Genomic DNA, 12,861 nt, shown 5'->3' with positions numbered 1-12,861 from the left:
TATCGTTTAAATCCAAAATAGAAAGTTCTAAAACATTTTAAAAACGTTCAGAAATTAATTCTTATCTTTTTAGATCTTTAATTTGGTAGTTCTTAACTAGTCACCGTTGAATCTGGTTCCAAAGGCTGAAAGCATATACAAATTAAGACTGTTTGTTTGCTTTGAATCAAAGGTTTTGATTAACATCAGATATTGTTACACTTTTGTTACATTTTTGTTAACCAGTTTCTTTCTCCTTATTTTGGTCTTTTTCGAGAACAACAAACTATCACTACCACCGCCACTCAAAACTCACATTTTAACAATCCATTATTTCGTACCTCAAAAAAAAAAAAAAAAGAATAAAAACTTCTTCATGCCATTTCCAAATATTCGCCGCATCTTTTCCTCATTCCGCACTGAAGAAGAAGAACGTCAGTACTCACGAATTGCTTTCTTCAATCTCCTTGGTTTCATCGGTTCCTGCGTTGTCTTCAGTCTTGTTGCTCAAAAGTTTTCAGGATCAAAGGCACTGCTTCCTCCAACTTATTAGAAATGCGCATACATCGCCAGTGTAAAAATTATAGTTCTCTGAGATCTACCTTTGTCGATGCAAATCATCGTATACTAAATCTGCAGATTCCAAAATACCCTCACCCCCAGGGTCAAATGCCTCAAGCCTTTGTGGGTGTACAGCCAGCTGCCTCAGAGATAACAGAATCAAATCAAGATATTCCAGTAGATGAACATGGTCAATCATTGGCGCAATTAATACCTCTGGAAGAACGACCTCGACCGCCTAGACCGCCTCGACGAGTTTATGTGCCTTTGCAATCATTCCCAACAATGCAACCTGAGGTTACTAATAATGATAAAACTGAATTCCCAAACGCTGTGGATTCCAGAGTTTTTGATCCAAACTTTTTCAAAAATCCATCGGATCCAGAATTACCCCTGACATGGCCTGAGTTTTCCGCGAGGTTGTTATGGCTTTGTGAAAGTAAACTTGACCATAGCAGCCCAACAAACGAACTAGTCTCGTATGCCCGGAAAGCAACCCTACAACAAGTTTTTTCTCCATCGCGAATTTCAGTAACTAATATGGTGACACAGTATTGCGAGTTACAAACTATGTATGATACCATATTTCAAATAAAGGGGCATGGTGACAGCCCTCGAGACGTTGAAAAGATGTTGAGAAGTTTGGTTGGATATGCCGTTGCAAACATGGAAGAACCTATTCCTGTTTTGACTGAGGAAAATGATGTTTTTGCCATAGGGAAAAATCTGCTTTCAAAATTTCAATTTTATGTTCAAAATCTTAAAATCAACCGGCGCTTAATTGAGGCCCGTGATCGTGGTTCAAACGTACATCAATTGTTAGAAGAGAACGCAGACTCTGAATCGAATACAGTAATCCCTATCATTCAAGAAGTTTCCACAATGATAGAAGAAATATTGGCAATAAAGCTACTGCGGATGGCCATGAAGGCGCGTGCATTGGCTCGAACCGGACGGACGCGGGAGCTTTATGTGTTTGGTGAATACAAGGGCATTGAAATTACTGGGATTATCGATGATTTGCAGGTGACTGAGAAGGGGATAGTAATAACTGACACAAAAACTCGCATGGGACCGACACTACCTTCCTGGTCGTTACAACGCAACGCGTACCATCAGGTTCTCATTTACCATAGACTGTTGACGCAGCTAGTGCAACCAGATTACAATTTTGATGGATTGTACCGCGCAATTGGTGCCAACCCTGACATGCCTCTTCCCTGGGGTACGGTTTCACTGTTTTCAAGTTCCAATACATCTGGTGGACTTTCGGAGATTACAGAGGTTTTGGAACATGCGGCGATTTCGGAGCATGCTCCATTTGATATTCCTGATATAACGTTGCGCGATGTGGAAAAATGGGTTCGCTCGGCGCTCACAGCCGCAATTTCAAATAAAGGGATTTCTGATCGCGTGCAGGTCCAATATTTACGGCAAGCAACATCGTCATCATCACTGCCTCAGGAGATTGCAACAGTGGCATATCGCACAGACCCAGCACGAACGGAACAAATGCTCAAGTTTGCTGCAGCCTATTGGCGCGGAGAAAGATCACCATTGGGAGCAGGACCTGGTGAAGCAGATGCCAAGTGTGGCCGGTGTTCCTGGGCACGTGTATGCGCATGGCGCAAATCCGTGACTGCCATGGCGGTTTGAAAGGAAGAAATGTACATATATAAAAGTTTTTTTTTATTATTCTTGTTTCTTTACTATTTACATTTATTAGTATTATATTATTATTATATATTAGCAAAAGTTAAGTATTTGGTGAAAAAAAGATGTGATGGTGTAATTTTTGTGGGGAAGTTCGGACAAAGTTTCCAGTCTCTTATTCTTCGTATAATAAGATCCATTCCACAAAGACACTTAGCCAAAAAAAAAAAAAAATTATTTCGATAGTTGTTTTTTTTCGGTTTTTTGTCGGAAATTTATAAGTAGAGGTTTTTTTTGTGTTTTTTTTATAATTCTTTTAATTCTTCCTTTTATTTTCATCTTTATTTCTTAAGCAGTCGTAACAAGTCATTAGAAAGCAGAAGACGATGATGATGATCCTTTAATCATATCAGTCTTGTAGAGATAAAACTTAGCCATCTCGTAAGAAGTCCAACAGATGGCGGTGGAAGGCATGTTTGCGACAATGCGAGGCTTAAGGCCGCGCAAAAAGCCCTTAGCACCATGGTTTTGGTAAATGTAACGTACGCCGTCAAAGAAAGAGTTGATTTTACTAGCTGACTCAGAAGAAGCGTGCAGACCTTTGGTCTGGAGAAGAGTTTTAACAACGTCGAGAGGAGTGGTGATAGCAGCAGCTGCGGCACCGGCAATGCCACCAGCCACGCAGTGGCCCAAGGGGTCATAACGGCGCTCAGGATTGAGCATATGTGAAACCGTGTCGTAAACGGAGAAATTGCATGCAGCAAATGGTATGTTCATGACAAGAGTTGTAGGGTATGAGACGTAAAAGGCCTTAAGACCTTCAGCATTATATGTTTGACGGATGCAGGAGATGACTGAAGGATACTTTGCAGAATTGATTTGCATGCGCTGCTTAACCACGTCGAATGGGTTCATAAGAGCATCAGATGAGATAGTGGCCGAAGCACCGGCAGCGGCAGATACAAGTGGGTTATTTCCAGAGGCACTGTCGCCTCCCAGTGAGCTCTTGACGGATTCAAAGACGGCAAAGTACACGGCGTGTGCGGGACCAGCCCCCATGATGACGGATGTCATGCCGCGCCAGAGCGAGAACGCACCCTCGGTGGCTGAGATGCGGGACACGGCCGACACAATACCCGAATAGATCTCCTTTGTGGAGGCCACTTGCATTCGCGTCTTGATTAAAAAAAAAGTTTAGGTTAGCGCGCGTGAGGTTTCAAATGAGAGGTGTAGCAATTTCAAGAATAATAATAATTAAAATAATAATAATCCATAAGTGAGAAAAAAAAAAGAAAGAGGACCTGAGATTTCCCGATCTAAACGAGAATTGAAATGTGCCAAATAGCTCATCATTGCAATTGATCTTGTGTCCTTATGGATTTGTTGGAATAAATTAGAGAGCAGTAATCAAAGAGAAATATAAGTAGCTCAATGGGAATCTGTAAATTGCGCGGGAATAATGGATGATATACTTACTTTGATGGCATCCACAGGGTACATGACTGTGTGTTCCTATAATCAAACCGTTAGATTCCAATAAAATCATTCAAAGAAAAAAAAACGACTATCATTAGATTTCTCTGTTAAATTCTTACTTACCATAATACCGGCGGCTGCACCAGCAATAAGATTGGCCGCAAGCGACGTGTTTTCAGGAAGAGCTTCGTATTCGTACTCCTCTTCTTCCTCGAACGTGTGTTGAACCGCATGCTCCAGCGCCTGCGCAAGGCCTTCAGGGCCATTATTATTACTATTGTTACTGCTGCTACTATTATTATTGCTGCCGCCGCTGCTGCCGCTGCTGCTGCTGCTGTTTGAACCCGAATCACCTGCGGTGGCACCCGTAGGCACTGAAGACGATCCGGCACCGGGTGCGGAAACCATCTCAAGGTGCGTGGGGGGAGCCGCAGCCGATGTCGGCGGCCCTGAAGAAGGTGGCGGCGGACCAGCATGCCCGGGTGCAGTGCCCGGCGTGGCAGACAGTGTATGAACAGTCATTACTATTGATTAACTGGATGTTTGGGGGAGGGTATTTGGTGTCGGTCGTCGGGTCCCGGGGGGGCTGAGAAGTCGTCTAGTATATAGTAAATTAAGAGAAATGTGAAAAAAAAAAAAAAAAAAAGAGAAAAAAAAATTTGGTTGGTGGTGGTAGTGGCAAGAAAACCTTTTTTTTTTTTGTGTGAATTGTGAATTCCCGCCGCCGCCGCCCATCACTTGCTGCGGGTTTTGGAAATACGACGGGAAAGAGGCACAATTGATCTTATTGGGCTCACACCGGCCCGACCCGACCTGGTCCCGGTAAGCAAAAAGTTTAGTATAATACGTTTAAACCCATTTAAGTATGTATATATGATTAATTATTAATGATGATAATGATAATCACCTTTCTCCTTATTTTTTTTTTTTTGGCTTTAGAACCTGTTGTTTCCATATCAGCTCTTTAGATTTTTATCATCAAGTCAATTTTTGAACAACAACAGCACCGACAACACCAGCAGCTTTGAGATCTTGTGACCGATCTGTCAGTTCACGATTCGGAAAAGTCGTCTGAAGTACCCAGGTTCGGCCTGCAGAATTACCGCCAGACTCCGTTAATATTTGGTCCACAAAAGTATAAAGTTGCTCTACCGGACCGGCAGATTGGAACCGGTGCTTGTGACGCGATCCATCAGCAAGACGAATTTGCACAACGGCATCGCCCTCTCCTTCATTGGAAACAGGGGCTGCAGGAGCCGCAGCTTCCGAGGACTTGGACGCTGATTCTCCTTCTTCGTCCTTAGTAGACGAAGAACCAGCAATAATGTGAGCCTCGCCGGGCACAGGTGAACCCAGACGTCTTCCAGCGCCATGGTAACCACCAGGCTTGCGCTTGGGTTCAACATAATCCTCATCTTTCTTCTGTATGACATTAAGATCCACAGCCTGGCCGGGGAGCACATTCAAAAGTGCCAGAGGAGCCATGCCTTGGTCCAATGCACGCAAATGGGGTATGTTTGCCGGGTCGTCATAACGATACAATGGCGAGTCCTCCACTGTGAATCCATTACGCCAAAATGTCAAATGACGCGTAACACGGGTGTTGCGGGCGCGCTCATATTCTTCCATCTGTCGTGCAAACACATCTTCAGTATCTTCCGATTCATCCCCATCACCTTGAGCCGAATCGCTGCTTTCATTTAGCTGGTGACCTCGTCCTTGAAATGCACGTCTCTTACGAGCCTCGGTAGATTCCTCGTCATCTTCATCATACTCTTCTTCATCACTATCTTCGGCTTGTATGCGTGGCCGGTTTTCGCGTGCGTGGCGCATAATTTCATTAACCAAATGAGCACCGATAGAGGAAGTATCACTGCTGCGTGAGCTGGCACCAGATGATCCTGCACCGTTATTATTATTATTGTTGTTGGGGTTTATGACGGCCAGCCCTGATTTTTCACCGCCCGTATATAAATCATTTGGATCGCGCTCGTCTCTACTGCCAAAAGGCGATGCTGATCCGGAACCTGGGCGGTCACGCGAATTCCCAGAGCCAGATCCGCTGCCTGAGGCATTGAGATCAGCAAACGTAGCAAACTTCTTCTTGTTGGAGTCTTTGGGGGGCATCTCTTACTCTAATATTGGTTGGTGTGGTGTTATGAGGGTGAGTATTTTTATTATTATTATTGTTACAGGGAAGCCAAGAGTGGCGGTTTTGTCGGTGGTGGCAATTGTGACAGCATTGAAGTTCAAAAAGTATTACAATAGTTCATGTAATATATCACGTGGTTAATGTAGTTTTTTTTAAAATTACATAATCCGATGACATGTTGAGGAGTTTCTGCTTCAGTTCCATATCGTAGGTATCAAACATGTATTTGGCAAACATAAAGATGTCCCATTTCCAGTTTTATGATGCTTGGTAAAAAGTTTTCGAGACTTTCCATGGCTTTCTGAAACTTTAGTTTGTCGTTTTTAACTTCTACTTTGTTTAGTTGAATAAGTTCTTTAGTACCAGGGTTGATGGAGGATTACTGCTTGCTCCTGTTGTTGCTATAGCGTGTTCATGCAGCTATTTTATGAGAATGCTGCACCTTGAGGATAAAGTCGGACCAATTCTGAGTTGGCTAACCATAATGATTTTGTTCAATTTATTTTGTCTTTAATTCTTTTATTAGCATCGTTTGCTATACTGTTCGTTAAGAGCTAAGTCTTCGATGGGTTGTCTCTGTGTGTTCTTGGGTCATAATACAAACCTAAGGTTGCTCATGAACTAAGTTTTCAAGTTTGATTTGTAGGTGGGAAAAATCGGCTTTTCTGTGGTGCAATATGTGCCGATAATATTTCTTAGAGTTATGCTCTGTGTCGGTTAGGTTGTATCGCTCATTCTTTAGACGACATTTGAGCTGTATGTCTCCATATATTTACACTGTGATCAATAATGATGGGGGGAAACAATTGTAACAAACGTAAAATAATAACATTAAAATATGAACAAAGGTCACGCTGCCGTCTTTTTAATAACTTTTAAAATAATTTTAATAATTTTAATAATTTTTACTAAATATGAACCACTTAATTATAATGTCTTCAAAAGCCGTTAATACAAAGAAATTTCAATGTTACTTTTATTTAAAATGACAATAGGAAATTTAGTGCGTTTAAGTAGTATCATGGTCATTGTCAGCTTCAACCATGAACCCTTTTTAGATTAAATACTGTGGAGACAATGTAGCCTATGGATATAAGGGAGGTTGCACGTAATTACGTACAAGCACATTAGCATACTTTATTATTATTATGATTACAATAAGTATCATAAACCAATGAGCTGTTTAAAAAATAGAATATTATTACGTGTGCTGAAAATGGTGAATAAACAATGCAATCATTTATTATAATTGTCGATATCCAAAACAAAAATAATGCTCAACATCACTTGTTTTTCCGGTAACTAACCAATATATATATATATATAACCCTATCAAAAGAATTTTTGAGTCATGAAAAAATTTATGCGTAAACCCATTCGTAACTTGAACCACTAAGCCCTTAATATTTTGCAGAAGGATCTAAAATACACTACAACCACAAAAAAAAAAGCTACATTAGCATTTTATAATTCAGTTTTTATTTATTTACCTCTTTTTTTTGGGCGTTTTGATTAGTTTCAACGACCTAAAAAAATAATTATTTCATTTTTTTTTACTTAAGTGCAATTTTTAATTACGCCTCAACTTGAGGCCAACTTCTGAACAAAAATATGCTGACATGCAGCTAAGGTACTTTTTGGGTAGACATGTAGTTGTTTTTGTCTTGTTTAATCTTTCTTTTTTAAAAGACTACAAGATAAAAGACTAAAGGGGAAAAATGATATGCTAATATGTTTAGTTACAGTGAATATTCAGTACGTCAGTAAAGATTAGTTAATAATAAAAATATTTTTTTTTTTTTTGTGAAGAGTTAGTTGCTTTTATTTTGAATTGCTGTGGACGGCACTTTAGATTTATGGGAAATTGAGCTGAGCTTCTTTGGCATAAATGGTGCGGCTAATAACATGGCAAATCTCCAGAGCGCTAAGCTCACTTGTCCAAAATAAAATTCTTTTGTTTTGCTCAAAATAATAATTAAAAAAGGACTTGTATTACTGTATCTTTTTTTTTTCTTGTTAAACAAAAAGATTTTTAGATAAAATATTCTTTTAAATTACATTTCAAAAAAAAGTCTCTCAGTAGTTATTTCCCGCTATCTCCAAAAAAGGGTAAGCATAACCTGATTCGATGAGCTATGCTACACTAAAGCAATTAAAATTTTTAAAGTTAGAAAATTTAAAATCGTTGCTGGTATCAACTTCTTAAAAAAAAATATTCAAACATAAAACATATTCGTTTTTTTCCAGAATTTTTGATACCGATAGAAGTCCTTGAAGGCTGTTTGTAATATTACTGGTAATGTTCATGTTCCATTTGATTTTTCCTTTTTATTTTTATTTTGTTCTTGCTGTTAATTTTTTTAATATGTCATAAGGACATGATGGCAAAAAAAAAAAAAAAAAAAAAAAACGCTATTATTATAATGTCTCTTATCTTCATTTATAAAAAAAAAATTATACAAATCCAAATACCCATTAGCAATAGCAAGAATTTATCCTTCTAATGCGGTATAAAATAAAATACTCGCTTATTTGCATTTATTTGGGATTAAATGCTTGCGCCTTGATATTTAGTCATGTCTCATGAGGTCCAATCTTTAAAGCAAGATCTAGGTGATGAAAATAGAACAATAAACTAGTATTAAGAAAACAAATTTTAATAGAATAAAGAAAAAAAATTAATTATACTTGTTGAGTATTGTGTTAATTATTTTTTATTTCTTTTTTTTTTTATTTAAAACAATTGTTTTTGTTCAACTTTGTTCCAAACTGTGTCTAGATCTTTTGAGCTTAGTGAAAAAATATTAGGGTGCTGCTGCATAAGCATAATACCCCTAGGGTCCATTCAAAAAGCGGCTACTAATTATAATTAGTAATAATTAGAAGCCACTTTCATGAATAATCATGACCACAAGTATATTCTTTAAAATACACATCATGACCGAAAATACGCAATTGTATTCAATTCACAACAAGGTCCCGCTACAACAAAATCTGTAGATGATCAAACATCATGATGTTAAAGATTGCCCTGAGGAGGTTGTTTTAAATTTTTTTTAAAAATTTATAAATATTTATTTACCGTACTTATGGATTGAAAGAAATTTAATTGCTATCTTGAAACTAATTAATCCATAAATTAATATCAGTTTGTCTAAAAATATTTTTCAAATAAATGTTTGAGAAAAAATTAAATATCATTTGATTTTTTTATTATTATTTTTTTAAAAAGTTTTTTTTGTTATTTGAATGAATTCTTTCTATTTGTAAATCTATTAGTCAAATTAATATTGAAGTAATAATCTAGTTTCAATAAGAAAGATGTTAGCTGATTTTTGAAAAAGTAAAAAAAAAAAAAAAAAAAATGAAAATGAAAATGAAAAATAATTGTATCTTCATTTAACCTTTATTAAAAAAAAATTTACAAAATTAGTAATTCCGTGAATTTGACCAATGATTTCAATCTTGCTGTTTAATAGGATTCAATTTTTTTAATCAATTTTCAAAGCTATTTACATCTAACAACTTTAATAGCTGAAGTGTTGAATTTTTGTTTTAAATAATGAAGAATAATAATAAAAAAAAAACCTTTGATACTGCCTTCATTAATATACATTTATTAGTATAAGATTTTGAAAAGTTCCTCATACTTTTACAATGTAATGTAAGAGCTCAATTGCCTAATACAGTAACAATATTTCTCAGTTTGAAAATGATTTGATAAAGTTCCGGGCTCACAAGAGGAAATAAAAGCTCGTGATTATAGCTAATACTATGAGTTACGTTATGAATACTCGTTATGTTTTTCAATTTTTCTATTTTTAAACTTTATAGTAGTTCTGTTCAAGAAAAATAACAATTGTATGTATTGACTATTTCTTCCATTTTTGTAGAAAAATATTGTCAAAATTTGAAGGTTTTGCCATTGAGCGTTTCTTTTTTTTTAAAATAAAAAATTTACTAATCACTAGATTGAAATGTGAAAAAAAAAGTAAAGTATGTTCTATAGATACTTTTAAATGTTTGTTTAGAAACAATTTCGCCTATCGTATATATACATAATGTATAACAGTCTAAAATAAACTGTGTTAAATAATGTTAAATTGTGTTAAACTATTCTTGTTTCTATTCAAGGAATAGAAATCTATCATTAGTATCAACGCTATCCCTTGCTTCTATTATAATTTTTTGTTTTCACAATAAACTTTTCAGTCTGGAGTCGAACTGAGGGTCAATTATTGCAACAAATCAAATTTACCTTCAACAAATTAAACATAACTTATCCATTTAGATGTATAGAAGAACAAATTAAATTGAAGTCGAATTGTTTTAATTAATATATAAGTATAAACTTTATGTAAAATATCTTCTTGTTAAGTAAAGATGATTTTGTTTAACATGACAAGAGACAAAGTTTGATGTTGATGTAGAAAGTTGTAACAAATCATGATTTGTTCCAAAAGCTGATAAGCCATTAGATTCAATGTTTTATTGAATAAAGTAAAAGAAATTTTCAACTAAAAAAAAATAGCAAGATTATGAATTATACACTACTAAAATATGAATGAAATTGATACTGCATTTTACAGCTAAATGAAAAGCTATTAATAAAAGAATTAGTGAATTTAAAAATAAGCATATATATTGAAAGTTTATTGAACCAAAATATTCAAACTAACCCGGAATAGTTTTAATAGTTATTGGAGTTTAAATAAACTATCATATTTAAGCTTATTTGATGACTGCATTTTGGGTTGAAGCATTTTTACCGTGATTGAACTTTAACTTAATATTATTCAAATAACCATTCAACATTTCTTTAAAAAGAAAACAGTTTAAAAATAAATAAATATTTGAATAATAAGATCAAGCTTCAAAATTAAATAAAATGGATCAATTTTTTTAAAGAAATAAGTACAATTTCTAACAAATAAGTTTTAAAAAAAATTATTGTTTGATGTCTCAATAACATTAATATTTGTTATAAAAATTGTTTAAAAATTAAAAAAAAATATCATGATTAATTTTCTCTATATAAATAAATTTATTGAAATATCCAATTAAATTTCTATATTTTTGTGACATTATTTTTGAGCAAGGACCCTGAGAACGGGAAAGCTCTAACAGATTCCCCATATGAACAGTAGTTTGGGAAGCTCAATTTTAAATATCAACTTTTGTGAGATGAGTGGTATATACAAAAGTATTTGATTAAAATAAGAAATTGAAAATATATAATATAGTTAAAAATGGTTGTCTTTTATTTGAAAATATTTTGTTAAAACGGAAAATGAGGCATTAATTAAATGGTATATTTCACTAGCTAGCACTTAAACTATTTCATTGAAATACAACATTATGATATAATAAGTTGCATAATTTAAAAAAAAAAAAATTAAAGTAAGAGGAAACAAAAAACTAATAATGAAACAAAAAAAAAAAAAAAAGCTATAGTATTTTAAATATTTTAAAAGTCCAATTTTTTAGGTTAACCCAGAGCTATTCGCTTATTTTTCTAAAAATAAAATATCCATTATTTATTGTAATAAATAATAAATCTGATAATTATGAGATTTCGTTTTATAATATGAATAAAAAGAGGGGGGCAAAGAGGGGGAGGCATTGTTACTTGTGGTATTTGCGCAATGAAAAAAAAAAAAAAAAAAAAAAGAAAAAAAAAAAAAACAAGAATTTTTTGTTAAATAAATTATAATATTTATTATAAAAGAAAAAACCCTTTAAAGGAAATATTATTTTTGAAAAAAAATAACGTGAATGTTAAGATGTAATCAAAAATATACAAATATATAAATAAGTTAAAGAACAGGGGGAAAAAATAAAAAAATTTACTCAGGTTAGTGTTTGGTTGTTATTATTATTATTATCATCATTATTATTATTCACGTAAGGCATTCCAGTTGAATACTCGTATTGCCTAAAAATATGGATTTAGTATTGGCGGATAAAAAAGCCAACCGAATAGTATGTTAATTGTTATTGTTAAATGGATAAATTAAAAGAAAAGAAAAAAAAAAAAAGGGAATCAAAAAGAATGGGATGTTTTTGTTTAGATCTATCATTGTATTTTTTTTTCAATATCAACAATTCCATTTTCTATATTTTCTAAAATAAAATCAGCTTCAAATTACTTAAAAAGGTATATATATATCTACTTTTCTCGCTTATCTTTTTTATATGAAAAAAATTTAAACAGTTAAATAATTTATGTTGTAAATATGTTGGAAATTTGTTTTTTTTTTTAAATTTTGGCGATCGAGCTCGAATTTTAGGGTTTTTGTGCAAGGCATGTTCTAAACTCTAAAGCCTTATTGAACTCAAAATTTAATATTCAATCGTCTGCATGTGATAAATTTTTAATTTATTTTCAATCCCTATCAATTCTGTTCTTTTACATGAGAATTTCAAATAGAAGGCTATAGTTTTTGTTAACAATAAAAAAAAAAGATAGATAGATAGATAGATAAGTAAATATATAAATAAATAAATAATAAATAAATAAATAAGTCTGTCTGTCTGTCTGTCTTTATGAACCTCCATCTCTTTGTTTTTATTAATTAATAAACTTATATAAGTTTTAGGAGTGGAATTTTCTTTATAGTTAAAGCAGACAAATGGAATGAAGAATACATGAAGTTTTATTTTTTCTTTGTTCTTTTTAATTTTTAATTTTTCATCCATTAATCTTTACGTTTGTCCTCAAACTTCTATTTCTTCTGTGTTCTATGTGTTCTTTTAAAAGAAAGAAAAAAAATTACAAACTAATGAATGGATCTCTGGGTACCTTATAAAAAGAAGCCAAAAATAAAAAAATAAAAAAATAAAAAAAATAATATTTCCACTTTTATTTTGTTAATGTGAAAAAGTGATTTCTTTTTATAAACCATAAGTATCGACTCACTTTTTCTTCATTTTAAGAATTATCCTGATTAGGTTTTTTTTTTTGTTTTTTTTTTTGCAAATAAAAAACTTAGAAAGGAGAAAAATATTAAAAATGATAATAATGAAAGATCATTTTTATC

The 12,861-nt window shown here is 33.7% G+C and overlaps 3 protein-coding genes across 3 annotated transcripts; 1 reads left to right on the top strand and 2 right to left on the bottom strand.

The window, feature by feature from the left end:
- Nucleotides 1–534: 534 nt before the first annotated feature.
- Nucleotides 535–2,196, top strand: SAPINGB_P000961 (uncharacterized protein; the record flags this gene model as incomplete). Its single annotated transcript, XM_031995684.1, has 1 exon — nucleotides 535–2,196. One exon carries the CDS (start codon nucleotides 535–537, stop codon nucleotides 2,194–2,196), a length of 1,662 nt encoding a protein of 553 aa, XP_031851575.1.
- A 366-nt stretch (nucleotides 2,197–2,562) lies between these two features.
- On the bottom strand, nucleotides 2,563–4,191 carry SAPINGB_P000960 (uncharacterized protein; the record flags this gene model as incomplete). Its single annotated transcript, XM_031995683.1, has 3 exons — nucleotides 2,563–3,369; nucleotides 3,670–3,705; nucleotides 3,793–4,191. The coding sequence occupies 3 exons, from the start codon at nucleotides 4,189–4,191 to the stop codon at nucleotides 2,563–2,565; spliced, it is 1,242 nt and encodes a 413-aa protein (XP_031851574.1).
- A 456-nt stretch (nucleotides 4,192–4,647) lies between these two features.
- Nucleotides 4,648–5,796, bottom strand: SAPINGB_P000959 (uncharacterized protein; the record flags this gene model as incomplete). Its single annotated transcript, XM_031995682.1, has 1 exon — nucleotides 4,648–5,796. One exon carries the CDS (start codon nucleotides 5,794–5,796, stop codon nucleotides 4,648–4,650), a length of 1,149 nt encoding a protein of 382 aa, XP_031851573.1.
- Nucleotides 5,797–12,861: the final 7,065 nt, after the last annotated feature.

Source organism: Magnusiomyces paraingens, assembly GCF_902498895.1.
Source record: "Magnusiomyces paraingens strain CBS 517.90 genome assembly, contig: contig1, whole genome shotgun sequence".
NCBI lineage: Eukaryota > Fungi > Ascomycota > Dipodascomycetes > Dipodascales > Dipodascaceae > Magnusiomyces > Magnusiomyces paraingens.
This window is presented reverse-complemented; position numbering and strand designations above follow the sequence as displayed.